A 27,584-nucleotide genomic window follows, 5' to 3' on the forward strand; every position below is an offset into this window, starting at 1 on the left:
CACCAGTGCCCAGGACTAGCCATTCTTCTCCCCACTCCAAGGTAACCACCACAGCCACGGCATCCTCACCATCCTCAGCTTCCCTCAAGTTAAAGCCCAGCAGTTGAAAGTGTCCCGGGGAAGAAGTCTGCCTCCCAGCTCTCTCACCAGCCTCCTTCTTCTCCCATAACAGGCCAGGCCCATACTTAGGGCCCTCTCCAGCTCAGCCTCTATGAAACATTCTTTTCTAATGACAGCCGAATGTCTTCATCCTCAGTTTCCAGCAGAGATCTCTGAAAGGCATGGCCCTTTCCCTAACATGCTCATCACTGTCTGAGATCCCTCCTCTTACATTTGTACTTACTGTCTCTTCCTCATCCCCAAAGCTAGGAGCTACAGGCAATCGTTTTGTGTTCTTTCCTCAGTGCTGGAGGCCTAGACCAGTGCTTGGGCCCAAAGGTACCAGTCACACAGGCCCAGGAACAATTGAACCCCCACATGAGGATGGTCTGAGTAGAAAACGGTCTCCCTAGCAGATAGACTACTCCACAGAATGTAGTGATAGGAGTATTGGAAGTTCAAGACTAGGCTTAGCTACATGAGAATTCAGGGCTACTCGGAACTACATGAGACCCTGTCTCAGAACTATATATATATATATATATATATATATATATTTGGTTTTTCGAGGTAGGGTTTCTCTGTGGCTTTGGAGGCTGTCCTGGAACTAGCTCTAGTAGACCAGGCTGGTCTCAGACTCACAGAGATCCACCTGCCTCTGCCTCCCGAGTGCTGGGATTAAAGGTGTGCGCCACCACCTCCCTGCTTAGAAATAATTTTTTTAAGGGAAAACTGTGGTGGTTTGAATAAGAATGGCTCCCATGTCCTCCTAAATTTTCATGCTTGGTCATCAGGGAATGGCACTACCTGAGAGGGATCAGGAGGTAGGCTTTGTTGGAGTAAGTGTGGTCTTGTTGGATGAAGTGAGCACTGAGGGTGGGCTTTGGAGTTTCAAAAGCCCAAGCTAAGCCCAGTGTCTCCCTCTCTCTTCTTGCTACCTGTGGATCCAGATGTAGAACTCTCAGCTACCTCTCATAGCGCCATGTCTGCCTGCAAGCCACCATGCTCCCCACCTCAATGAGAAAGGACTAAACCCTTAAAAATGTAAGTAAGCCCCAATCAAATACTTTCTTTTATATGAGTTACCACAGTCATGATGTCTGTCTTACTTAGGGTTTCTATTGCCGTGAAGAGATTTGTTTGGTTTTTTTTTGAGATAGAGGCACAGTCTGTAGCCCAGGCTAGTCTGGAACACACTATGTAACCCAGGCTGTCTCAATCTACCAAATGGTTGGTGCTGTGGAATAATCCTTCTGTATATTATAAATATGTATTGCTCTCATTGCAAAAAAAAAAAAAAAGGTGATTGGCCAATAGCTGGGCAGGAAGAAGTTGGGCAAGATAGCCTGAAACAGAAAGAATGTTAGGAGGAAGAGGGGTGGAGTCAGAGGGTCTCGAGGAGAGGCAGAGGAACAAAACGGGCATGCATGCCATACTGAGAAAAGGTACCAAGCCACATGGCAAAGCGTAGATAAGAAATATGAGTTAATTTAAGTGTAAGAGCTATCAGCCAAGCATTTATAATTCATATTAAGCCTCAGCATTGGTTATTTGGGAAACAGCTGCCAAGACAGGAAAACTCTGCCTACAGCTGGGATCACACATGTGAACCACCATGTCTGGCTATGATTTTGTTGTTAAAAGAGTCCTCTGATGTAGTATGGAGGGTGGATGAGTACAAGCCGGGAAGAGATTTCACAGAGGATTGCTACCCTCGCTCCTGGAGCCAGGTGGTTCCAATCCATGGCTCTGATTCCTCTCACCTTCTCACCAGTCCCCAGTCAGCATTCATTTTCCTCTTACATATCTTCCCTCTTCCAACGGAGTCTGCTTGCTCTCTCCCACACATCTCTAACTAAAGCCACCCTCTGCTGGGGAGGTTTCTTTTGAGCGGGGTCCTATTTCCCTACCCCAAGGACAGAAGGAGACATGGGGGAGTGTAAATGGACCACACACTCCACCACACCTGCCTGGCCTGAGGATGGCATTTTAAAGAAATGTCTCTCTTGCCCAAGTGTGGTGGTGCACACTAATCCCAGCACCAGGAAGGCAGAGGCAGGCAGATTTCTATAAATTCCAGGCCAGCTAGGACTACATGGTGATACCCTGTCTCAAATAAATAAACAAACAAACAAATGAATAAGCTTTCTTTCTGCCCAGTGGCTCACATCCGTAGTCCCTGAATTAAAGTCTGAGGCAGGTAGATTGCCATAAGCATAAGGCCAATCTGTACTGGATGAGACCACGACTCAAAAATAAAATAAGGCCAGGCACCTTTAATCCCAGCACTTGAAGCCGGGTGGTGGTGGCACATGCCTTTATTCCCAGCACTCAGGAGGCAGAAGCAGGCAGATCTCCGTGAGTTCGAGACCATCCTGGTCTAAAAGAGCTAGTTCTATGACAGCCTCCAAAGCCACAGAGAAACCCTGTCTCGAAAAACAAACAAACAAACAAAACTCCCAACACTTGGGAGGCAGAGGCAGGTGAATCTCTGTGAATTCCAGGACAGCCAGGACTACACAGTAAAACCCTGTCTTGAAAAAAAAAAAAGAAAAAGAAAAATACCAAGCCAAACCAAGCAGACAAATAAATAAATAAATATGACAGTAAAGGATTTTAATTAATATAATGGTATTAATAAGAGAATTAGAAGAACTTCAGCTCATCTTTGGAATGTGAACATAAGCTTCCAGTTTACACAAAGGAAGAAGTGGAACAGAAAGGTAGGAGATATGAGTAGTTACTGTACTCTGGGTGATCACTGCCTCAATTCTAGGTCTGCAGGCTAAGATTATTGCTTGAGGAGACAGTCTGGGCTCCCATAAAATAATTGCTACTGCTTAGGGATGCTCTCATCTGGGGATCTGTGAATTGCTGCTGCTACTCTTGCTGCTGGAAGCCAAGGTGTCTGCAAGTTTGCAGCCATGACTGGAGAGTTTCCAGCACCTTTTCTAAATTTTTGTTTGTTTTTATACAGTTTTAAGTAGCCCGGGCTGGCAGGCCTCTAACTAAATGTGTAGCTAAGGATGACCTTGAATTTCTAATCCTCCTACCTCCACTTCCTGGGAAATGAGATTACAAATTTCTGGTTTTGTTTTGTTTTGTTTGCATTGTCTGGGATCAAACCCAGGGTTTTCTGCATAGTAGGCAAGCACCCTATCAATTAAACTACATTCCCAACTCCTTTGGGGGCAGGTATTCCTGGAGTGACTAAGATGACTAAGGGTTATGAAGATGTCTGACATAAATGTTTAAGACAAAGGAGACCAGTGAAAAACCAAGCAGGAACACCAGGCCTTTAGCTTGCTTTGTGGGCCCAGATGAGGAGTTCCTTGGGGGCGGTGTTTGTTTGAAATAGGGCCCCACTATGTATAGCCTAGAATTCACTGTGCAGACCAGGCTGGTCTCTCAAAACAACTGAAAGAGAGCAGCCTGCCTCTGCCTCCAGAGTGCCAGGAGTCCATTGTTTAGCAAAAGCAATTCCTAAGTCCCCATCATGGTCAGGTCAAGCGGATCTCTACAACATGCATGCAATGTGGTTATGAAGCATTAATGAGGTTTAAGTCTAGAACCTTCAAGGAGAGCACCTGGCAGGGAGCAAATCTTGTTGTTCTTAACTCAGAGGTAAGCTTAGCAAAAGTCGTAGGAGTTTGTTACTCTGGGTGTAGACACTCTCCCCAGCCAATTTTTTTTTTTTTTTTTTTTTTTTTTTTTTTTGGTTTTTTGAGACAGGGTTTCTCTGTGGCTTTGGAGGCTGTCCTGGAACTCACTCTGTAGACCAGGCTGGCCTCGAACTCACAGAGATCCGCCTGCCTCTGCCTCCCGAGTGCTGGGATTAAAGACGTGCGCCACCACCGCCCGGCGCCAATTTTTGAACTAATACTCTCCAAAACTACTAGGTACTTCTGCTCAGGTCATGCAACCACAACTCTTTAAGGCATCGATTCTGCTGCAGCAACTCTGGCCTCCTTGACCTCTTTCAGTGAGCTCCTAGTGGCCCTAAGAACGGGCGTGTATGCTCCAACAGACATGCCACGCCTTCCCTTGAAAATATTACTGTTCAATTTAACTCCTAAAGCTCCTGTGGCAGTGACTCAGCACGACCGTCACCAGGCAACCCAGGACAAACCAAATGAAACTCTGCCTTCTTCCGCAATGCTGAGGTTGGACACGTGTCCTTGGAAAGCGAATCAAAAGGCCAGAGTGCTGGGGCCATCGGGTGGAGCCAATGGAAGCGAAAGAGTGGGTTGATCCAAGCCCAAGAGGGCGGATTTACAGGGGTGGAGCCTGGGGCAAAGCCTGAGTAAGAACAGAAGCCGTGGGCTGAGCTCTGCCTGGGCAAGCCTACCTTACTGGCAGTCTGGAACTCGCTCTGAAGCAGGAACTTTCTTTCTTTCTTCCTTTCTCCCTTTCTTCCTTTCTCCCTTTCTTCCTTTCTCCCTTTCTTTCTTTCTCCCTTTCTTTCTTTCTTTCTTTCTTTCTTTTTCTCTTTCTTTCTTTTTCTCTCTCTCTTCCTTCCTTCCTTCTTTCCCTCCCTCCCTCTCTCCCTTCCTTCCTTTTTTTCCTGTTTCTCTTTCATTATCCTCCCCCTCCCTCCCTCCCTCCCTCCCTCCCTCCCTCCCTCCCTTCCTCCCTCCCTCTCTCTCTCTTTCTTGTTTGTCTATCTGTTTCAAGAGGTTTCTCTGTGTAGCATGGCTGTCCTGGAACTCGTTCTGTAGAACAGACTGATCTCGAACTCCCAGATCCACCTGCCTCTGCCTCCCTTGTGTTAGGATTGAAGGCCTGCACCACCACTGCCAGGCTGGCACTTTCTATTTTTGCCAGCTGTATTTGGAGCTTCTATCTTGATCAAGGAGTTGTGTGACCACTTTCTTTTCTTTTCCCTCCCTCCCTCTCTCCCTCTCCCTCTCCCTCTCCCTCCCTCCCTCCCTTCCTCCCTCTCCCTCCCTCTCCCTCTCCCTCTCCCTCTCTCCCTCTCTCTCTCTCTCTCTCTCTCTCTCTCTCTCTCTCTCTCTCTCTCTCTCTCTCTCTCTCTCTCAAGACAGGGTTTCTCTGTATAGCCCTGGCTATCCTTAAACTCAGAGATCTGCCTGTCTCTGCCTCCTGAATGCTGGGATTAAAGTCATGAGCCACCACCGCCTAGCTCAATCTATTTCTTTATGTCCAAAAATCTAAAGGCATCACTTCTTTGTAACTTAAAAGAGATCATTGCCTGTAGTAGCAAGTTATAAGAAAGCTGAGACAGGAGGAACTCTGGGACCGTTGACCAGCCTGGGCAACATAATAAGACTGTCAAAAACCAAAACAAATGGAAGAAGCCATTTTTCTGGGCTAAGTTCCTACAGACAAGAACACAACAGCCAATGAAGTGAGGGGCCACATAACCAAACAGGACCTTAAAAAACAGGCTAGTTGCCCATTGTCCAGGAGATGGCTCAGTTGGTAAAGTGGGGACATAAATTGCTCCCCAGAACCCGCATAAAAAGCTGACATTGCTGTGGGTTCATAACCCAGTACTGGGGCTGCTGAGGCAGACACATCTCTAGAAATCACTGGTCAGCCATCGACTGAGTCCCAGGTTGAGTGAGAGATCCTGTCTCAAGAAATAAGGTGGGGAAAAAAATAAATAAAAGTAAGAAATAAGGTGGGGGAAAGAACAGAGGCTAGAGAGGGATGGCTCAGCAGTTAAGAGCACAGGCTGTTCTTCCAGAGGACTGGGGTGCAGTTCCTGGCACCTACCTGCCAGCTCATAACCGTCTGTAACTTCAGTTGCAGGAGTTCTATGCTCTCTTCTGGATTTCCAGGGCAGCAGGGCACACACGACACATACACATGCATGCAGGCAAAACACTCATACACACAAAATAAAATAAATGTATTTAAAAGAATGGAGGAAGACACTTCAAGCTCTAACCCCCACACATGCGTGTGCAATCACACATAGGCACATATCCATCAGATACACACACGCACACGCGTGCACACACACACACACACACACACACGCACAAAGTCACTTTTCCAAAATAGGACAATTATAACATCAATCACATGGCATGATCAGGACGTTCAAAGACCAACCTGCCAAAAGCATTGGTGATGCCTTGAATTCCAACATTTGGGAGACAGACAGGCAGACCTGTGTGAGTTCAATGCCAGCCTGGGCTACATAGGGAGTTCTAAGCCAGCCTGGGCTACATAGTGAGACTCCGTTTAAGAACAAAGACCAGTCTGGTGTTTTGCTCAGTTCCACTTCCTGCAGCCTTTCCTGCTCAAGCCTCTTTGCCGGGGCTCATACAGCACTTCCCCTTTCTATTGCTTGCGGGCAGCTGCCCAGTGAAGGCAGTCATATCTTTAGTCAGTCTTCTCTTTCTGTTTTTCTTCTCTTTCTTTCTTTTGACAGGTCTCAGAGTGCTGGAATTAAAGGTATTTGTCATCACACCAGCAATTACTTGTTTGTTTATTTATTTATTTATTTATTGAGATGGAGTCTGTCTGTATAGTCCTGGATGCCCTGGAGCTCCCTAGGTAGTCCAGGCTGACCTTGAATCACAGAGATCCTCTTGCCTCTGTCTTCAAAGTACTAGAATTAAAGATATGCATCATCACACACTGTTCTTTTTTTTAAACTTTAACCACACTAAATCACCCTACCACTGGAAATGACAAGCTAGAATTTGCTACCTGCCATTTCTACTACATTCACCATGGGAAGAGAAAAAAAGCAGTGTCTGGCCTTTGGTGGTTGTACATGAACTTGGGGCTGATTTCTAGATTTGCCCCACCTTTTACTTAAGAACACCAAGGGAGCTGGCAGACTGAGCTCCAAGGTCAAGCAGACCAGAGATTTCACAGTCCACTATCTATGCTATATAACAGACCACCCAAATAACCTACTGACTTGAAATAGAAGCCCCTAGTATATACACGAGTTCTCAGGATGTGACTGACTCCTGACAGGAGGTGTACCTTTGCTGTAGACAGGGACACTAAATGTCAATGCTGTATGCACATTCTTGCTCCTGCCTGGGGGACTGGGTGGCTCAGGCTGAAGTCACCTAAAAATGAATGGACACCTGTGTGCTGCCTCTTCAGGTGTGTGGGCTTCCACCAGTATAGTGCCCTCTCTGAGAACCAAGCAGGTTTCTGCCCTAACCTCTGGAGTATCACTTCATGAAAGTGGTTATGCTGTTCAGTAAGGAGGATTTGCTTATTTTGCTCAGTTCTGGAGGCTGCTTCCCATGTTCTTATAGACCTATTGTCTTTTGCTCCCGTCAGCTAGGGAGTGCATAGTACATAGAGCAAAGACATTCACCTCATAATGACAACAGAAGTCCAAGGAGAGGACCACCACACCTTGGAAAGACAATGTAACTATGCACAGGCCTCCACAGAAAAAAGAGAACCACAATTTTGGTTGCATCCCAGCAAAGGACCACAAGTGAAATGTTGGACCTTACAGTTATACCAACCAACATTACAGGAAGTAAAACATAATTTAACTGCCAGTCTTTAATCCCAGCACTTGGAAGGCAGAGTCAGGTTGATCTCTGTGAGTTCCAAGCCAGCCTGGTTTACATAGTGAATTCCAGGACAGCCAGGGTTATATAAACAGACTCTGTCTCAAAAACAAATGAACAAACAAAACTGACACAGGATAAATTGTTGCTTTAGATTTCAAGTCAGATCACTCACTAAGTTTTAGGGAAGTTTATTTCACAGCCACAGCTGAGACAGCACAGTGTTGTCCTTTGTTTACTTATCTTTGTTGAACTCTAGACCCTGCATCAGGGCCAGAGCTGGAGACATGTTACCCTTATAGTCTGAAGCCAGGGCTAGCAGCTTCCCAGTCTATCTTCTTCAGTACCTATGGCTGAGGAACACATAGAGAGAGGTTGTGAGAAGGTACTGTGTATACCATATTCTTGCGGGGCGCTACCAAGCAGAGAGTAGGGGCTTAAGCTTTGACAACACCCTTGACCATAATGGAATGGGCAACAGAGAGGCTCAGTTCAGAAGTTCTGCCTTCACCCAGCTGTGCACACTCACTATGGACCTCTGAACAGTTGGCCTCTCTGGGTTTCAGTCTTCTCCCTGAGGAGGATGGAGAATTCTGGGCAAGGATCTCTGGCAATGGCACACTTTCTGTGTGACTGGATACTAGGCATTCTGAAGCTATGGGAAACCACCACCAGGGGGGACATGGAACCAGTGTTTGGATCCTGTCCCCAGCTAGTGCCTTCTCAAAGGCCAAGTCCCAGCCTTCTCAACAGTTTTCCCTTCCCTGTCTCCCCAGTTCAAGTCTCAGACTTCAGCTTCTTTTTTTTTTTTTTTGGTTTTTCCAGACAGGGTTTCTCTGTAGCTTTGGAGGCTGTCCTGGAACTCACTTTGTAGACCAGGCTGGCCTCGAACTCACAGAGATCCTCCTGCCTCTGTCTCCCTGAGTGCTGGGATTAAAGGCGTGCACCACCAACGCCTGGCCAGACTTCAGCTTCTTATATGGCTTACAGCATAGACAGAAGGAAGAAAGATGAAGATGAACCCCCCCCCATGGGAGACAGGAACGGTGTCTCTAGCCTGTGCCTTGTGGGTGATGGGAAGAGCTGTTTCCTGAGTCACAAGGGATGTGCCAGGGGTTCTGGGATGGGAGTTTAAACTAAGCAAACTTCCTTCTCTAGTTCCCTTCCCTGACTCTCTAGGATACAACATGAGACCCTTTTAGTGCAAACCTTAGCACCAGCCTAGGAGATAAGGGCTTGTTCTCTTCCCTTCTCAATCTAAACTACTCTTTCCCCAAAATAAACCTTATTTATATCTTTATATCACACACAATTCAGCCCTGTCTTTTTTTTTTTTTTTTTTTTTTTTTTTTTGGTTTTTAGAGACAGGGTTTCTCTGTGGCTTTGGAGACTGTCCTGGAACTTGCTCTGTAGACCAGACTGGTCTCGAACTCACAGAGATCCGCCTGCCTCTGCCTCCCGAGTGCTGGGATTAAAGGCGTGCGCCACCAACACCCGGCTATCAGCCCTGCCTTATCTTAAAAAAAAAAAAAAAGAGGGCAGACAAAGGCAAAGAAAAAGAACTCTCCAAGACCAGACAGAGATCTGACAGCAGTGACTTTATTAAGTATGCCCCCTCCAAATATAAACACAACCCAGTAAAAAACAAAACAACCATAAAACATCAGGCCTGGAGCCATAATAAAACAGAGACAAATGAGCAACACAAATACAGAGGTGGCCTAAATGGGGAGGACAGAGCCAAGTGGACTCATGTGGGGTGGGACAGCCATAAATACTGAAGGACTTTCACCTGGTAGCCCTAGGGTGCCTTAATGAGCTGGTGGGAAGCAAAGCTAGGGGCAGTGTCAGTAGCTAGATGGCTCTGGGGGACAGATGCTGCTTGTCTTGGCCCTGGCTGCCACTTGGCCCCACACCCCAGCTGTGAGCAACTTCACTTGGGCCCCTGGGCTTCGGATTCCTCATCGTCATCTTCATACATTTCACCCTCCTCCTCAGCTGTGGCATCCTGGTATTGCTGGTACTCAGATACCAGGTCATTCATGTTGCTCTCGGCCTCTGTGAACTCCATCTCATCCATACCCTCGCCTGTGTACCAGTGCAGGAAGGCCTTGCGCCGGAACATGGCTGTAAACTGCTCTGAGATGCGTTTGAACAGCTCCTGGATGGCCGTGCTGTTGCCAATGAAGGTGGATGACATCTTGAGCCCTCGGGGTGGGATATCACACACTGCTACCTTGACATTGTTGGGGATCCATTCCACAAAGTAACTGCTGTTCTTACTCTGGATGGCCAGCATCTGCTCGTCTACCTCCTTCATGGACATGCGCCCGCGGAAGACAGTGGCCACCGTCAGGTAGCGGCCGTGGCGTGGGTCACAGGCAGCCATCATGTTCTTGGCATCGAACATCTGCTGGGTGAGCTCAGGCACTGTCAGGGCACGGTACTGCTGACTGCCCCGGGCTGTGAGTGGGGCGAAGCCGGGCATGAAGAAGTGCAGGCGTGGGAAGGGCACCATGTTGACAGCCAGCTTGCGGAGGTCAGCATTGAGCTGGCCGGGGAATCGAAGGGAGGTGGTGACTCCACTCATAGTAGCAGACACAAGGTGGTTGAGGTCCCCGTAGGTGGGTGTGGCCAGCTTGAGGGTGCGGAAGCAGATATCGTAGAGGGCCTCATTGTCAATGCAGTAGGTCTCATCAGTGTTCTCCACTAGCTGGTGGATGGACAGGGTGGCATTGTAGGGTTCCACCACAGTGTCGGACACTTTGGGTGAGGGCACCACGCTGAAGGTGTTCATGATGCGGTCAGGGTACTCCTCGCGCACCTTGCTGATGAGCAGGGTCCCCATGCCTGAGCCTGTGCCGCCGCCCAGTGAGTGCGTGAGCTGGAAGCCCTGCAGGCAGTCGCAGTTCTCACACTCCTTCCGCACCACATCCAGGACTGAGTCCACCAGCTCTGCGCCCTCAGTGTAGTGCCCCTTGGCCCAGTTGTTGCCAGCGCCACTCTGACCTATAGAGACAGAAGAGGCAGGTGATAGGAAAGCTCAGGGGTCTGCAGTGTAGACCTCTAGGTCCTGCCAAACACTCTAGAAGAAAGTTGGTTCCCCTGTAGTCTATAAAATGCACGCTGTGCTAATACACCTTCTCATTCCTCCTGCGTTTCACGGTTGAGTTGTGGGCATCTCAGCTGCAGAAGCTAGGAACAGGGTAGGGAGAATCTGGGATAAGGCAAGGGCTTGCTATGTCTCGCTCAAGGATGTCCCTCTCCAGCTCACCTTTCCTCCCAGTGGTCTGCTCAGACCTTGAAGGGAGATGAAGGCTGTCCTTTATTCAGCCACTTTGCCTACTCTCCTCACCCCTCTAAGCCAAATACTCCTCTTTTCCAAAATAAAAAGAAATCCTGAGCATCTATTGTGGCTGGGGACTGGCTAAGAACTGGCACCCACTAGTCGAGTGCCAGTCTTCTTCTTTTTTTTTTTTTTTTTTTTTTTTTTGGTTTTTACGAGACAGGGTTTCTCTGTATTGTTTTGGAGGCTATCGGTCCAGCCCGGCCTCGAACTCACAGAGATCAGCCTGCCTCTGCCTCCCGAGTGCTGGGATTAAAGGCGTGCACCACCACCTCCCGGCTCGAGTGCCAGTCTTTAAAAACAACACTTTTGTTTCTTTAAAGAGAGAGAATATGTACACGTGTGGGTGTGCACTCAGATCACCAAGTTTGACAGCAAGCCCCTTTACCTGCTGAGACATTTTACCGGCTCAAGGTGCTGAGTTTGAAAGCAGAAGTGAGGTGAGACTGTGTAAGCACTGAGGACCTGTCACTGGGCACAGACTCAAGGACACGCTGGCCTCTTGACACATGCTCATAAACTGGAGCCCTCTGGAGACCCCACTTTTGTCCTCATTCTTTGTAAAATGTCGAGAGGGATTATTTCTCACACAGAATCCTTCATCTAGACCTCCAATGCTCATAGTAAAATGGGAAGTGATTTTCACCCTCCAGGTCCCAGTGAAGAATGGTTGACTTCATCCCCTTTTCAGGCACTCTGCCTTGATCTGTTGACTTAGGTTTGCCAGGCCCAGGTTTCTGTCATCAGAGTCTGGAGCAGAGGAACTTACCAAAGATAAAGTTGTCGGGCCTGAATAGGTGTCCAAAGGCCCCAGACCGCACACTATCCATGGTTCCAGGTTCCAGGTCCACCAGGATGGCTCTGGGCACATATTTGTGAGCTGAGAGGAGAGAAGATTCAATGGTGTGAGTTAAAGAGTCAGGGGAATCTATCTACTTCCCCCAAAATCCTGCCTTCAGCCTGCCAGACTCCTGCTCTCACCCTAAGGGCTGGAACTTGGTTTGGTTTGTTTGCTTTTTGTTGTTGTTTTTGAGATAGGGTTTCTCTGTGTAACAGTCCTGGTTGTCCTGGAATTCAACTTTGTAGAACAGGCCGGCCTCAAACTCACTGAGATCCACCTGCCTCTGCCTCTCAAGTGCTGGGATTAAAGGCATGCGCCACCACTGCTCAGCTTTGGAACTAGTATTATAGGCATGAACCCATGGTAAGCTCTGGCCTGGTCGTGGGTGTGATGACTGACCTAGGACAGGTAGGATCAAGTCCTGCCTATCGATGGACTACTCACAGCAATCACCATCATTAAATACATTTGCATCTTACTCCATGGCAGTAACTCTTTTTTTTTTTTTTTTGGTTTTTTTTTTTTTTTCGAGACAGGGTTTCTCTGTAGCTTTGGAGGCTGTCCTGGAACTCACTTTGTAGACCAGGCTGGCCTCGAACTCACAGAGATCCACCTGCCTCTGTCTCCTGAGTGCTGGGATTAAAGGCGTGCGTCACCAACGCCCGGCTGGCAGTAACTCTTATAGTGTGCCTCATTTCCAGTCATACCTGCTAGCCTCTAGTCAATGGATGTTAGGACTCAATTTACCCAGGGGCCCTTCTTGCCAGGGTCAGGATGGACGTGGAGTGGTACTCACAGGAGGCCTCATTGTAGTACACGCTGATGCGCTCCAGCTGCAGGTCTGAGTCTCCCACGTAGTTCCCACTGGGGTCTATGCCATGCTCATCGCTGATGACCTCCCAGAACTGTATGAGAACAGAAGAAAGAGTTCAGCGGGCACTTGTGACCCTAGTAGACCTTTTCTCTTCTGAAGTCTTAAAGCCCTCAGTGCAAAAGTAGAACTTTGGGACCCTACTAGGCCCAGCATTAGGCTTTAGGAAAGAATAAAAATGAATACCTACTCTGTGTTATCTGGCTAACATTACCAGGCCCCCAGGGTGCACTAGGACTCAGCCCACACCAACAGATTCTAGCCAGCTCTGCACCTGTAGGGAAATGCAGATATCTCCTGGGGTTCTTTTTATTCTTTCTTTTCAGGAATTAACTGGAGGCACACAAAAGCTAGAAAGTTGCCCAGAGCAGGTGGTAGAGCAGGATACAGGTCAGGTCCAGCATCAGGTTCTCAGTCACTACATGTGACCCTCAGTACCAGTGCAAGCCATGCACACTGCCAGATTCCACTGGTGCCTGGCCTATCACTGACCTCAGGCAGTGTAACCCACAATTGGATCTGCAGAAAAGCCCCAGGAGTCTCCAGCAGCATAATGGCTTGTCTGAGGTCTTGCACCTTATCTAGGAGCCTGGCAACATCCAGGAATATCGGCTCACGAGCTGTGACACTCAGTAGTGAGCCCCTTACACACGATTGCAATGTTCCTCACACATTGCCACGACCACCTCAGCAGGGCAAGGCAGCACAGAGCATGGTCTAAGATTCAGAGTTCACAGTGGCCCCACAAGGGCTTGCTGTGTTTTGGTGTCTTCTGTACAATGGGCTGGCTCCATGAACACAGATTCTTGTGAGAACAGAGTTAATCTGCACAGAGCATACAAGCAGCTTCGGCAGATAATCACCACTGTTACATAGTCCTGGGACCCAGGGAATGCAAGGCCTATAGACAGGAAAACACTTCACCAGGGCACACAGGCTACCAGGCCAGCAGCGACCTCTTTGGCTGTGAGACCCTACATCATTGCCTATTTCTTACTGCTAGGAGCAGGAATGACTTGCAGATAAGTTAATGATATAAAGGCCTAGAGAAACAAAAGGCCTCTACCTAGGAGTCATGTGGAGAAAAGGATTGACCCATGTGGGAAAGCAGGTTAGAAAACAGTCTGTATGTGCTTGTCTATATTTGGATGTCTTGGGGCTGAGAGAAAGAGAATTTTCACTGTTTACCCTTTGGTGCCATTGGACTTTTGTCATATGCACGTTAGCATTTATTTATTTATTTATTTATTTATTTATTTATTTATTTCAAGACAAGGTTTTCTGTGTAGTCTTGGTGGTACTAGAGTTCACTCTGTAGACTAGACTGGCCTTGGACTCAAAAATTCATCTGCCTCTGCCTTCCCAGACCTGGGATTAAAAGTGTGAGACACTGACCCAGCTGTACTAATTTTTAATTTAAAACAATGGAACTAGAGACGTGGCTGTTCTTTTTTTTTATGAGACAGGGTTTCTCTGTATTGTTTTGGAGGCTGTCGGTCCAGCCCTGCCTCGAACTCACAGAGATCCGCCTGCCTCTGCCTCCCGAGTGCTGGGATTAAAGGCATGCGCCACCAACGCCCAGCATGGCTGTTCTTATGGAAGACTCAAGTTCAGCAGGACTATACAGAGAAATCCTGTCTCAAAAAACAAACAAAAGAGAAGAAGAAGAAGAAGAAGAAGAAGAAGAAGAAGAAGAAGAAGAAGAAGAAGAAGAAGAAGAAGAAGAAGAAGAAGAAGAAGAAGAAGAAGAAGAAGAAGAAGAAGAAGAAGAAGAAGAAGAAGAAGAAGAAGAAGAAGAAGAAGAAGAAGGGTGGAGAGATGGCCCAGAGGTTAAGAGCATTGGCTGCTCTTCCAGAGGTCCTGAGTTCAATTCCCAGCAACCACATGATGGCTCACAACCATCTGTAATGGGATCTGGTGCCTTCTTCTGGCCTGCAGGCATACATGCAGACAGAACACTGTATACATAATAAATAAGTAAATCTAAAAAAAAAAAAGACTCAGTTTCAGTTCCAAGCATCACCCATATGGTGGCTCACACCATCTGTACCTCCAGTTTCAGAGGTCTGATGATGCCTCTATTTGCACCAAGCATGTGTACACACACACACACACACACACACACACACACACACACACACACACACAAATTTTAAATTAAAAATGATAGATTACCTTATCTGCAGGTCTTATTTTGTTATTATATTGGTTTTGGGTTTGTTTGTGTGTGTGTGTGTGTTTGAAACAAGGTCTTGCTGGGCAGTGGTGGTGCACACCTTTAATCCCAGTACTAGGGAGGCAGAAGCAGGCAGTTCTCTGAGTTTGAGGCCAGCCTGGTCTATAAAGTAAGTAGCTAGAGCTACATAGAGAAACCCTGTCTCAGAAAAACAAATAAACAAAAAACCGAAACAAGGTTCTTGATATATGACCCAAGCTGAAGCAATTCTTTTTTTAGTTTTGTTTTTTGTTTTTCGAGACAGGGTTTCTCTGTATTGTTTTGGAGGGTGTCCTGGAACTAGCTCTGTAGACCAGGCTGGCCTCGAACTCACAGAGATGCGCCTGTCTCTGCCTCCAGAGTGCTGGAATTAAAGGCGTGCACCACCAACGCCCCAGCAATCTTAACAATCTTCCTGCCTCAGCTTCTGCAGTGCTGGTACTTCGTATTAGTGTACAGCAGCATGCTCAGTTCTTACAGCATTTCAGTGTTTGCTTTGTTTACTCTGCTGGAGATCAAACATAAAGGCCTCTTGCATGCTAAACAAACAAGGACTTTAACGCTGAGCTACATCACCAGCCAGTGCTTCAGTTTTTCTTTGAAAAACATCAACAATTGTTTTTGTAAATTAAAAGTAATAGAATGAAATTCGAAATAAACTATTCCCAGCTTCAATGGTATAGAGCTGTAAACCCAATACTTAGAAGACTGAGGCTGGAGGATCATGAGTTCAAGGCCAGTCTGGACTACATATTGAGAGGCTAACATATAATAACACAAATAAAATAAAACCTAATAAGAAAATATTACTACATAGAAAATAAGAAAATGCATATAATTATTTAAATTAAATGAATAATATTATTTAAATTAAATGAATATGATTATTTCAATTAAACCAATATAATTATTTACATTAAGTAGCATCACTGCAGAAAACCACCAGGTGTTGTGAATCCAATCTAAACCCACCCTGGTTCAGCCTCTCTTAGACCCCAGGTTCCAGCCCTCAAACCACGGTGCTGCTGTCCGAGGTGCTGACCCACTTGGGGTGTAGGCCCCTGAGACTCAGGGTAGTGGAACATGAGTGCAAGCAGAGTTGTGATTCATGACTCCTGCAGAGAGCTCCAAGAGCCCCCAAGGATGTTCAATTCCCCTAGAACTCTGAGGACCCCCTTCACCAGGACCATTGGCTCTCAGGTGGGTCACACCCTCCAAAGGATCCTGCATGGGGGGTAGTGGCATTAGGCAGCTGGTGGGGCACAGATAAGAAGAGTAGACAAAGGCACCATAAGGACATTTTCTAGGGAACTCCTTTATAGGAGAATGAATCTAGGCTCTCAGGTCCCAGCAAAGGGAACAATAAGGGTGGCCCAGTCACATCTGCTCCTGTTGATGGGGGCACATGTCACCAACCACATTGACACATCTGCATACACCTATACTAAAATTTCTGCCTTGTTCAAATCCATGGTGTGATCCAAGGCAAGTGACTCAACTTCTAGAACCTTCATCTTTTTCAGCCTTAAGGGAAAGTGACGCCCACACCACACTCTTCACAGGTATAATAATGCACCAGACCCAGGGCTTCAACTCGCAGGAGGTGGTAACATGCACTACTTATGCACCAATTCTGCTGCTTCCAAGCATTTCCTCCTGGCCTCACACTTCTCTTTCTGTCTCCACTCCACCCACACCTCTGCCCAATCACTTCTCCAAAGCCTGTGGCCCTTTGTGCTAAGAGAGGCACCACCCAAGGACCAATAAGCAAAAAAACAAAAACAAAAACAAAAACCTGCCTCCTGTACCCACTCTCTCGGTTCCTACAGGTGGCAGGGAAAAACTTTCCCCACTGCAGCTCGCACCAGGGACCCTAAAGCCAGCTACAAAAATAGGAAGTAAATCTGGCCAAGGAAGTTCATATTGCCTGGGGCAGATGCTAAGCAGGTAAATCCCCACAGAGCCTGGCCCTTCAGTCTGGTCTCTGTGAGATCCTCTAGGGCAGAGGGCTGGATGGAAACTGCTAAAATGCCTTGTGCTGACTACTATGAAGGGAAACAATGGACAAGGAAGACACCCCTCCCCAGATAATTTACTCATTATTTGCATTGTTAAAAAAGATCAGCTATTCAAAAATTTACAAACATCTAAGTTTTAAAAAAGACAAAAGAAACAGCAAAAGCCCCAAAAGAATACAAAAGGGGAAACCTAAGGGCCATAGTGCTGAGAAACAGAGCAAATCCCAGCTCAGTCCAGCACTCAGGCCTCTTCCACAGCTCACACGCCTCCGATGGACAGGGCCTGGGTGTGGCCCTGACTTCTAGGCCCTTGCTAAACAGGAGTCCTTGTAGGAGCATAGTACAGCATCAGTTCCAGCACAGGAGGGTCACCAAACAGGCCTTAGGATTGCAACCCCCCACCCCACCCCCACCCCCCACCCCGCCTTTGCAGGAGCAGATGTTCAGGGAAAGCCTGGCACCTGTGACCACATTAATGAGCCCTCACCCTCCCTTCAGGCCAGGGCAGCTGTCAGTGATTACCCCAGGAGCCCTGATTTGATCTGAGGCTCCTGCCTTAGCTTCCCCTGTATGCACCCCTCCCCATGCTCCCCTCCAGAATAGGAACAGCTGTCTTCTCTGTGATTGGGGTGCCTCCCTAGTGCTGCTTCCCTCCCCCCTAACTAGAAGATCCTCCACCCTAGAGCCAAACTTGCAATTTACATGTCAGCCACGTGACTGCCCCAGCCCATGATAATTAGCTTTTTGTTCCTGCCTGGTTTCTATGGTAACAGCCTCCAGAGGTAATCTTTGCTTCGTCCCCTCCCTTCCAGGACCTGTCTACCCCATCTCCTCCTTTGGGAACTAACTATACACCATCCCTGAGCTATGTCCAGCATCCATCTGGACAAAGCTCCATCTCACATATGGAGCTCAAACAATAGTTCAGAAGGAAGAATGAGGCAGCTGACCCCACCCACTCAGACCCAACCCAACCCCAGGCTGGACTTCTGTAGGGATCAAGAGGTTCTGTCTTCCACTTTCTGTGTGACCTTGAGTAAGAAACAGCCTCCTAGGACTTGGAAACAGGACAGCTACCTCACTAATCATAGCAGGGATGCACAGTCACTGCACCAACACCCTTTCTCACCCCCCTCAGTTCTACACCTGGAGGTGGGCTGACAATAGAGGGGAAATATCGGCCATCCTTGCAGTCGGCTTTGTTCTGTGTTCAGTCCCGACTGGGAGGCCTAGGGAGGGCACAGTTAGAGATGGGAGATTTGTACAGATAGGGAGAGTTCAGTTCCGGACCAAGGTCATCGGAGTCCAGGCCAGTCCCTCCAACAAAGGAACAGGGTGGGGCAAGGAAGCTGAGGGTGATCTGAGCAACGCTGACGATGTGAGGGCGGCCTGGCTCCTTGGAGACGTCCTATTCTCCAGTGGGGGTTCAGGCATGTACAGTCATTATGGCTTTAGGGGAGAGCCCCACCCAAAGTTGCCCGACACACCCATCTTACTCAAGACTTAAGTGACTGTCTCAAAGAAGACCACGCCCAGTCGGCGCCCCCAACCATATCTTCTGTACCTGCTGGAGCCATGGTGTGTGGGGGTGAGCAGAATGGATGGAAGCTAAGAGTCAGAAGGGTTGCCCCTAGCTGTCCGCAGCAACCTGGGCGCGGAGCAGAGTGAGGGGAGCTAACTGGGGATCCCGGGGTCCCAGGAGCCAGGCGAGGGGCTGGACTATTCCCTTTGTTCCGCCGGCAGCTCCCAGAACAGCCTCTCTCTCCCCCACCCCCCAACCCCCTGGGGCTGGCACTCGTGGGGACGCAGGATACCGGACCGCCCAACCTCACCTTGGCCCCTATTTGGTTGCCGCACTGGCCGGCCTGGATGTGCACGATCTCCCTCATGCTGACTTCAAACGGCTAGAGTCGAGAAGCAGGCGGACAGCGGGCTGCGGAGGATCTGTGGCCTCTGCCGCGCCCTCTTATAAGAGGCTGCCCCGCCCTCGCTAGCTGATGTCAGCGCTGCGGACCAATGCTGGGGCGCCGCCGCAGAATGCGGCAGGCTCTGCAGCATCAGCACCACGCATCGAGATCCGCCCGCACAATGCGGAGCATGTCTGGCCGCGCCTTCGGAGGAGGGGCCACTGGAGGGCCTTCGGCTCTGGGGACAATAGAACCCAGGCCCCTCAGTGCCCCACCCCAGTAGCTGCCCTCCCCATGTCGTCCCAGCTCCATCCCCACCCTGCAGCTTTGTGAGAAGGCTCTTTCTTACTCTCATGTGCTTAAGAATCAAGACCCATATTCTCTGAGTTTGCAGGACCCTTCGGGGTGAGGCAGGCTGAGAAAGCTGGAGCCTCCCTGATACTGCTGTGCAGACCTGGGAACGAAAATCAGGAGGGTGGTGGGTTATAGCTCCAACTCTGAGGTCACTGTTTTCTGGAGGAGAGAGGGCTACCAGCCGATTGCTCCACAAAGGGCTGGTGTGTGGGTGCAGATGTACCTGGGATGCGAGGATGCACAGTACCTGGCAAGTAACCCTGCTTCATGAATATCTGCGTGGAAATTCACATAAGGACATATGAGCCAGTCAGGGGAAGACACCGAGCAGTGTTTTCTGTCTGAACCATCCCTGCTGTCATTGGTACCCTCCCTTTCACTTTTGGTACAAGTGAGGGTGTGAAGAGGGGGCATGGAGTGAACTGGAGCTACCTAGGTAAGGAGACTGTGTGGAGGGGGCCCATTGGGAGGAAGAGTCAAATGGTCAGAAGAGGACATACAATGTGTTCACATACAACACTGATTTAATATTCATATAGGGTCAGCGACATCTTACGAGGACCTTTTGATATTTCAATGACAGAAATTCTTCTGAAAGATTGAGACAGTACTACCACAAATGCATGGTCCAAAACAACATTCATATCACAAGGGCAGCTAAAAACCATCTGCCAATGCCTTTGTCCAGTTTGCATGGGCGTGCTGGATAGAGTGGCTGGGCACACAAGTCCTCTCTGAGGATAAGCTTCTGAGTTAGCTGAGTTTAGAAATGGGTCTTTTGTTCTCAAGGCATGCCCCTCCCCCACAATGTGTCCATGATGTGGCTTTCTGTAGTTGGTTTCCAGCTGGCCTGGTTCAAGAAGTCCTGGGTGAGCATCTGGCTCTGTCTCCTTGTCTGGACAGGGAAGATGCTTGGAAGCATCCTGAAGTCTGGACTGCCTCCCTGTCAGATGACATCAGGCTAGGCCAGCTCCCGGTGTCCCCAGAGAATAATGGTGCCAGGATAAAGGCTGACTCATGGTCCTATCTTCCAGCAAAGGCTGGCCCTGCCGGGAACCAGCTTCCAACCTCAGTCCAGCAGGGCTGGAGCTGATAGTGTGGCTAGGGTCTGGCTTGATGCCACTTCCAGTCTTAGAGGTGGTTGAGGGCATATTAGTTCAGAGTGAGGCCACCCCAGGAAGGAGGACAGTGGCGTGTTTAGCATCCTGGGGGACCCAAGACAGACTCTGCAGTAGGAATTCCAGGTTGCAGCAGTAGAAGAGCTTGGGGATCTGCCCATTACACAGCAGCAAGAACTGTAGTACACCCCATGTGCCACTCCCAGGCACTCAGATACCCTTGATGAGCTCCTAGGCATCCTCCTCTATCCTGAGAGATCTACTCTAAATACCTCCCAAGACTGGCAGAGCACTGCCACCACCACCCCCTCCCAGAAGGGCAGTGTTGGGTAGAAACAGATCCCAACCTCTGGCCTGGCCTATCCTATACTATAGGCTCCTCAGGGCAGCTCCTTGTAGGCCATGGCTGAAGGTGCTACAGGAATGAGGCCAGGAAAGGGGCAGGCTCTGGCCAAGGTTACAGATGGGTTATATCCGGGGCTGAGACTCTGCTGTCCTGCTGCAGTGCATGGCTGCACTGAGAGGAGCCTCGACAATCTCGTCACCACAGAGTAAGTGGAGGCTTTTGAACCTGCAGCCCCTTGCTTTTCTGGAGTTCGTAGAGTAAGCCAAGAGGGCCCGATGAGGATACTTGGTGTGCTTCCAGGCTGTGGATTCCTAATTCAGGCAGGCAGCTGTGGCTTCTGAGACTCCCTTCTTCCTATCCTGACTGCTCTCCCTACCCCTTTCCCACACAAACTTCAAGCAACTTCTGGACAGAGTTTAGGAAGATAGTGATGAGGCTCTACCTGAGTTTAATATTTCAACTGCTTTCTGGCTCAGAACCACAGCCTGTGGTCACTAATAGGCCAGAGGCACTTGCTGACGTAGCCTGTTGGAGGTGAGCAGTTGGGTCCTCACCTTTTGGAATTCCCATGAGCCATACATTTTTTTTTTTCTCGAGACAGGGTTTCTCTGTGTAACAGCCCTGGCTGGCCTGGAACTCATTTTGTAGATGAACTCACCAAGAGTCACCTGCCGAGTAGGTGCTGGGATTCTATCAGCTGAGTGCTGAGATTAAAGGCTACAATTACTCTTTAGGTCAGTCCCTCTTCCCCAATGCAAATGGGCAGATCTCTCATGCAAGATGCACATTCTGCAGTTCTGGTCCTTTAATGAGGACGGGCCTCACTTGTTTAAGCAGCCTACCGCATGGTTATGGCTGGGATTTTCCTGGTCACGAATTCCCCTTCCAGAAGCCCTCACCAGTAGGAGCACTCCTGCATGGCTCTTGTCATTCTTTCAATTCAGACATCCCAGTAATAGAGGGCCCAGTCTGAGTGACCTGAAGAGCTGGGTGGGGGGTGCCCAGTCAGTAGGTAGAGGTGAAGCTCTGCGGAGGTAGGGACCGCCTCTTCAGGAGCATGTGGTCTGACCCTTGCCTAGAGCTAGAATCCCCACCCCCGGCTTCTTCCATTTCCCACAGCTATCCTGGATGACCCCTGCAGTCACATTTACCCTTTTTCCTGGTCCCAGGCAGTTTGTGTCTCTATTTTAAAGTTCATTTAGTCCACCTCTGGACAAATGGAGATCAGAAAGGGACGATAGTAGCTGTGGTCTCACAGGATACAGGCTACTGGATATCGTTGTCACCCTCTGCCTAGCACCCTGGCCATGAGACCAAAAGTCACCTCTGTGCTCACCACGAGCACAGCAGCACCTCCCTGAGTGTCATGCGGAGCTCCTGGCTTCGAAAAGCATAGATGAGGGGGTCAACGATGGAGCTGAAGATGATGAGACTGAGGAAGAGGTTGAAGTTCTTAAAGACACAGCTGCAGGTGGGGTGCTGAGGGCAGAGGACGATAAGTGAGAGATGCAGGAAGAAGGGGCCCCAGCATAGGAAGAAAATTCCCAAAAGGATAGTAAGGGTGGCAGCACCCTTAAGGCAGAAGCCTTGGCGGGTGGAGTGCTGCCTTTTGTGGAGCTGGGCTATCCCGTGAGCATGCTGGCACGCTCGAGTGAGCATGTGGACATACAGAACTGCCATGAGTGCCAGCATGGCTAGAAAGAAAGTGACAAGGCAGATCAGGACGGCTGTGTGATTGTAGTAGATGATAAAGAGGGTGCTGAAGAAGATGCTGGCCACCCAGATACCCACGATGGCCCGTCGTGCCCTGGGCAGTGTCACAATGCTGTGATAACGCAGTGCATAGAAGATGGAGATGTAGCGGTCTATGGCAATGACACCAAGGAAGCAAAGACTGGACACCATGGAGCCACAGATGAGCACGTCAATGACATTGTCCAGTTGTTGCACCAAAGCAGCCCGGGTCACCAGGGCCCCTGCCTCCAGCAGCAAGATGACAATAGTCTCCAGTACGATGCTTATACTCACCATCAGGTCAGACAGGGCCAGACAGCAGATGAAGCAATACATGGGTGAGTGCAGGTTACGGTTTTTGGTGATGGCTATCACAACCAGCACATTCTCCACCAGACTCACCAGCCCCAGGCTGAGGAAGAGGCCATCCGGGATAGATACCTGCAGGCACCAAGGCCCTGTCTGGTTGGTGGCCAGTCCAAGGTGAGGGGTGGCTGTGGAGGTGGAGTTGAGAGAACCCAGAAGCCTCTTCTGGGGCCCCTGAGTGGGCATAGTCTTGTCCAGGAAGTAGGAAACAGTCAGTGGAGGCTTCAGCTCCAGGTGGTATCAGCCTTCCTGCGTCCTACTCAGCTCATGGTGTCATCAGGGGTTTCTGATGGTCCTCACACCTGCCTCTTTCCATCTGGGCACTCTCCAGTTTTTCTTCACACTTGCCCTTTCTGGCTGGACAGGTCAGTCTAGGCATGGCACAGGTCGACTCTAGACGCTTCTTGGCTAAAGCCCTGAGTTCTGCTCATGGAGTCTCACTACCAGTGTGACAGAGCCTAGCCTTCTGCTGCTCTCCCTGCTCTTCCCAGGAAGTGACTCAGATAAACATTTCTAAACTTGGCCCCCTGTTCCCCCAAGCAAGGGTAGGGGAAGAATGGAGCCTTTCTCTGAATCTTTTAACTCATTCCCAGAGCCCCTCTCCCTGAGGGTGGCCACATGATGGGCATGTGCCCCAGCACCCTGGACTGCCTCTAGGGGGCATAAGCTGCACTGAGAAACTGGAAAACCTAACTCCAGACTCTAACACAGGGTACTGCATCTCCCTTTGTGTTCAAAGTCCCTGTCAACTTGCCAAATCCCTTTCAGGACCTGCCCTAGGTGTAGCCCTGCCTAAATCTCCAAACCTATCTCTAAGTCACTTTCTTGAGTTGTCCTCAACCTCCTCCCTCTGCTATGCTGCTCTGCCTTGGGCAATCACAGGGTGTGAACTAGGCACCCCTATCTCCCACCCTCACCACCATTCTCAATTAGAAGCATGCCAAGAGCAGTGACACTTCTATCTGAAACAGAGGACATGTACACATGTCACCAACTCAGCCACTGAATTCCAGGTAGCTTGAATTTAAGGCTGGATAGACCGAGAATTTTCAGTATCAGTGGTAACTGCAGGAATTACAGGCAGGGCTCAGGTAGACAAGAGCCCTATACCAATGGGCTCAGATGAGCTCTGGCAGGGCCAGTGGCACTCCATGTCCCTCAAGGCCCCAACCTTGCTAAAGCTTCCTTTAGCTACAGTTCTGGGTGTGGCAGGAAGCTGTCACTTCCTGGGAGCTGACTGACTAGAGGGGGTCCTGAGGCCATCCACCAGCATTCTTTAGTCACATCGTCTCTCATGCTCATGGATCCCTCCTCTCCCCGCAGCACAACCCTTCCCTTGAGAAACCCCATTTCCGCTGTGGGACACATGCCAGCCCTGGAGCCAGAAACCACATCAGGGCAGACTTCTGTCTCCAGCCTCTGTGGGCCAGCAGCTGGGCATGTGACTATTCATAGTGGTCAGAACAGCAAGCAGGGGTGGTATCAACCCACCTCTAGCTGCTGCTGGACTTTCTCCATGGAACCTTCTCATCCGCAAAATATGCTCCCTTCCACATACAGGTGAAGAAAATAAGGTAGGAAAGCCAGCAGTAGAGTTAGAGGCAGGAATTAGCTGGAATGCACATTCAGTGTTTGTGATACCAGTGTTAAAAGCCCACTCTTGTTTTTTGTTTTTTGTTTTTTTTTTCTGGAGACAGGGCCTCATTATAATATAACCTTGGCTGTCCTGGAATTCACTTGGTAGAGCAGGCTGGCCCAAAACAGAGCTAAACGTGTGAGCCACCACTCCCAGCTGAGTCTGTTCTTTCTCTTGCCTACTCTGGCAACCTCTGGTCATAAGGTGCATGCATACCTTTCACAGCCACTGTGAAAGCACACATGAACTATGTGAGCATCCACTAACAAATGTTAGTCATTTCTTACATCTGGATTTTGTACTTACCTTTTTGCTTTCACTCAACCCTGCAGTAAATGACAAATATAAAAGTGACACACTCCAAATTGAGCATGGTCAGAACTACTTTCCCAAAATCAATAAAATATAACTTACACCCATTACGTTGGGCCTTCCTGGCCTCAGCACTATCAATTTTGTCTATCTTGGAACATTACATGAAATAGAATCTTCCCATTTATACTCTTTGTTCACACTAAGAGCCCCCTTGTTATTTGGGTAACTAAAGCATTCAGGTTGTCTAGTGTCCATTATGTGAATGACTCATGCTGGACATTTGGCAGCTTGTGGCCAACCTTATCCTGATCAGTGCTGTTGGTAGATCTCACAGGATATCACCAGCAGACACAGGCATGTGCTTATGCTAAATGATACCTACCAATGGAACAATGCAGGCATGAGGTCAATCTTCAGTTTTAGTAGATCTGGCCAAACCACTTTCAAACTGGTGGGCCTGTTTCACAAACTGTGCTCACACCCTCACGTGTACTGTGTTACTGATATATAGCATGAGAAAGTGACTCTGGGTGCCCTGAATGTCCCAAGCCTCACAGAAGGGCTCACACTACCACATTCATAGGCCTTATTCTGCTTATAGCTGAAAAGGGCCCCAGGTCTGATGGGGTGGGCAGGGCCATGACTGTGGTGGCCTGAGAGTCTATGCCATGGCTGGCCCCTAAAGCCACATGATGCCCAGGCACTTTGGGCAGGCCACTTTTCACTTCTGGGACATGAAAGAGCAAGTACCCCCTGCCCTAACTTTTTGTGCCGTCACATTTCAGAGAGGTTGGTATTTCTGGCTTCAGAATGAAGTCTTTGAGACAACCACAGTTTACCCTGCAGACAGCCTGACTTCAAAGGATGGGTAAACTGGACAGTCTCTAGCACAGGCAGCCACATCCTTTCTGGCAACCTGCTGAGGGGTGTTGAGAGGAAGGTGACCACGCCTTTCGATTCATTTTGAAGCACAAAGTAACAACTAGAATCTCCAGAGAAGGAAATAGGAAGGCAGAGCTGGGAAAGCCAGTTGTGCTACCCTGTGGTGGGGAGATGGCAAAATTAGTCTTGGGACTGTGTGGATTGGATGAAGCTGAGTGCCCTGAGCCTGATCATACCTCAAGTTTGATTTTCCAGTGGCTTTGGGAGAAGTACATGACAAATGGCACATAGGAGTGACTACCTACCTAGTAGGGAACACTACCTGCAGAATAGCTATGTGGCTCGGTCCACAATGCAAAGAGCAGCCTGCATTCCATCAGGCAGACACAGGGGAGAGGCTCAGTGCTTCCCTTAGGAGATCCCAAAAACCCCTGGGCAGCGTGAGTGCGTCCCTTCTGGCTCTGGTTACAGCTTCTCAAGAAGGCCATTCCTGGGGCTGAAGAGATGGTTAGGCAGTTAAGAGCACTGGCTGCTCTTCCAGAAGACCCAGGTTTGATTTCCAGCACCCACTTGGTGACTAAGAATTGTTTGTGATAGCCGGGCAGTGGTAGTACACACCTTTAATCCCAGCACTTGGGAGGCAGAGGCAGGCGGATCTCTCTCTCTCTCTCACACACACACACACACACACACCATTTCTAACCCATCCTCCTCTGCTCCCCAATAAAAACAAGAGTTGTTTGTGAATTCAGTTCCAGGGGGTCCAACATTCTTTTTTGTACACCCTTTCCCGGTTTCTGTAGGCAATATATGTACATGATACACAGACGCACATTCAGGCAAAACACTCAAACACACAATAAAAGAAAAGTTAAAAAGGCTATGTCACCATATCGTCATTTGAAAGTCATTCATTTCCTCTGAACTTTCTGTGGGAGACAGCAAACAGGTTTTCTCCCTGACTACATGAAAATGCACAAATAACCAACAATTCTGCACAGGAGCACACAGGCAGGCAGTCTTGCTGAGACTGGGTCCAGGGAGGAGTGGGATACACTATCACTCCCACCTGGGTGGCAGGGCAGACTTTAAAGCTGGAGATGACATGCAGATTAGGTGTGGTGGTGCACGCTTTTAACTCTAACATTTGGGAAGTGAAGGCAGGCGGATCTCTGAGGCCAGCCTGATCTACATAGCAAGTTCTAGGCCATCAAGGGCTATACATTGAGACCCTGTCTCAAAAAGTTACTTTTCCTGATGATCCGCAGATGACATGAATGACTGGTTTTTATTTATCACCATTAGAAATGGATTCAGTTGTAATTACTTAAGTCTGAGCAACACTTCTGAAGCCGATCATTTAATGGCCTCTCAGGATACAGGCCTGGAGGTGGGAAGTTTCCTGAAGGCCTAGGGCATCCTCTGCTTCACTGTTCCTAGTACACTGGCTCTTCATTTTGGAGTTCATTGCCTCGTGGTTGTAGAATAGCTGCTGCAGCTCCAGATATCATATCCTCATCTGGATGGACTTACAGCTGCTGAAAGGAAGAGGCAGGATGCCAGGTTTTCTGTGCTTGCTTGTTATTTCCAGAAAACAAACCCAATCCCTCCTCCCCTCAGCTGAAACTCACCAGAGGCCACTCCAACTTGGATTCAGACATTGAATTAGGACCATCTCAACAGTACCCTCCCTGGGACTGGGTGTAGATCTCCCACCAAACCCAGGAGTAGGTGAGGCAACTGGTGTGGGGCTAAGCCCCTCAGGCCTGCCCTCCCCAGGCCCCTGCTGACCCATGAGCACAAACAGAAGAACCTGTATCCAGACTTCATGGCTTTGCCAACTCATGCTGGAGAAAAAACAGAGACGCAGCACCAATTCATGACATGTGACCTCTCACCAGGCACATACGTTGGACATAGAACCCCCCCCCCTGCAAATGGCTAACTTAGAAATGGGCTGTGACATTTAGGCTGACTACAGATGGATACAAGTCAGCCCTTGATGTCCTGCTGAGG

The 27,584-nt window shown here is 48.9% G+C and overlaps 3 protein-coding genes across 3 annotated transcripts in view; all 3 read right to left on the minus strand.

Annotated features, from left to right (window-relative positions):
- Positions 1-9,202: 9,202 nt before the first annotated feature.
- On the minus strand, positions 9,203-18,893 carry Tubb3 (tubulin beta 3 class III). Its single transcript, XM_005073161.4, has 4 exons — positions 18,743-18,893; positions 12,603-12,711; positions 11,735-11,845; positions 9,203-10,628 (listed from the first exon to the last, which is right to left on the minus strand). The coding sequence occupies exons 1-4, from the start codon at positions 18,797-18,799 to the stop codon at positions 9,553-9,555; spliced, it is 1,353 nt and encodes a 450-aa protein (XP_005073218.1). The 5' UTR covers positions 18,800-18,893; the 3' UTR covers positions 9,203-9,552.
- A 784-nt stretch (positions 18,894-19,677) lies between these two features.
- On the minus strand, positions 19,678-26,133 carry Mc1r (melanocortin 1 receptor). The gene has a single exon (XM_005073162.4). It carries the CDS (start codon positions 22,919-22,921, stop codon positions 21,968-21,970), a length of 954 nt encoding a protein of 317 aa, XP_005073219.1. The 5' UTR covers positions 22,922-26,133; the 3' UTR covers positions 19,678-21,967.
- A 331-nt stretch (positions 26,134-26,464) lies between these two features.
- The window catches only part of Tcf25 (transcription factor 25), a 32,580-nt gene continuing 31,460 nt past the window's right edge, over positions 26,465-27,584 (minus strand). Inside the window, 1 exon segment of the mRNA XM_040735108.1 lies at positions 26,465-27,106. Within this exon segment, the coding sequence (XP_040591042.1) occupies positions 27,098-27,106 (9 nt within the window). The 3' untranslated portion in view covers positions 26,465-27,097.

The sequence above is a fragment of the Mesocricetus auratus genome, unplaced genomic scaffold (assembly GCF_017639785.1).
Source record: "Mesocricetus auratus isolate SY011 unplaced genomic scaffold, BCM_Maur_2.0 Super-Scaffold_6723, whole genome shotgun sequence".
In the NCBI taxonomy this organism is placed as follows: Eukaryota; Metazoa; Chordata; class Mammalia; order Rodentia; family Cricetidae; genus Mesocricetus; species Mesocricetus auratus.

Bases quoted from the DNA above. Each gene is read 5' to 3' on its own strand.
- Tubb3 (XM_005073161.4), bottom strand. From the start codon at position 18,799: ATGAGGGAGATCGTGCACATCCAGGCCGGCCAGTGCGGCAACCAAATA. The intron at 11,846-12,602 runs GTGAGTACCACT...CTCTCCTCTCAG, and splicing joins GTACTACAATGAGGCCTCCT to CTCACAAATATGTGCCCAGA. The intron at 10,629-11,734 runs GTAAGTTCCTCT...CTGTCTCTATAG, and splicing joins GCCCGACAACTTTATCTTTG to GTCAGAGTGGCGCTGGCAAC.
- Mc1r (XM_005073162.4), bottom strand. From the start codon at position 22,921: ATGCCCACTCAGGGGCCCCAGAAGAGGCTTCTGGGTTCTCTCAACTCC.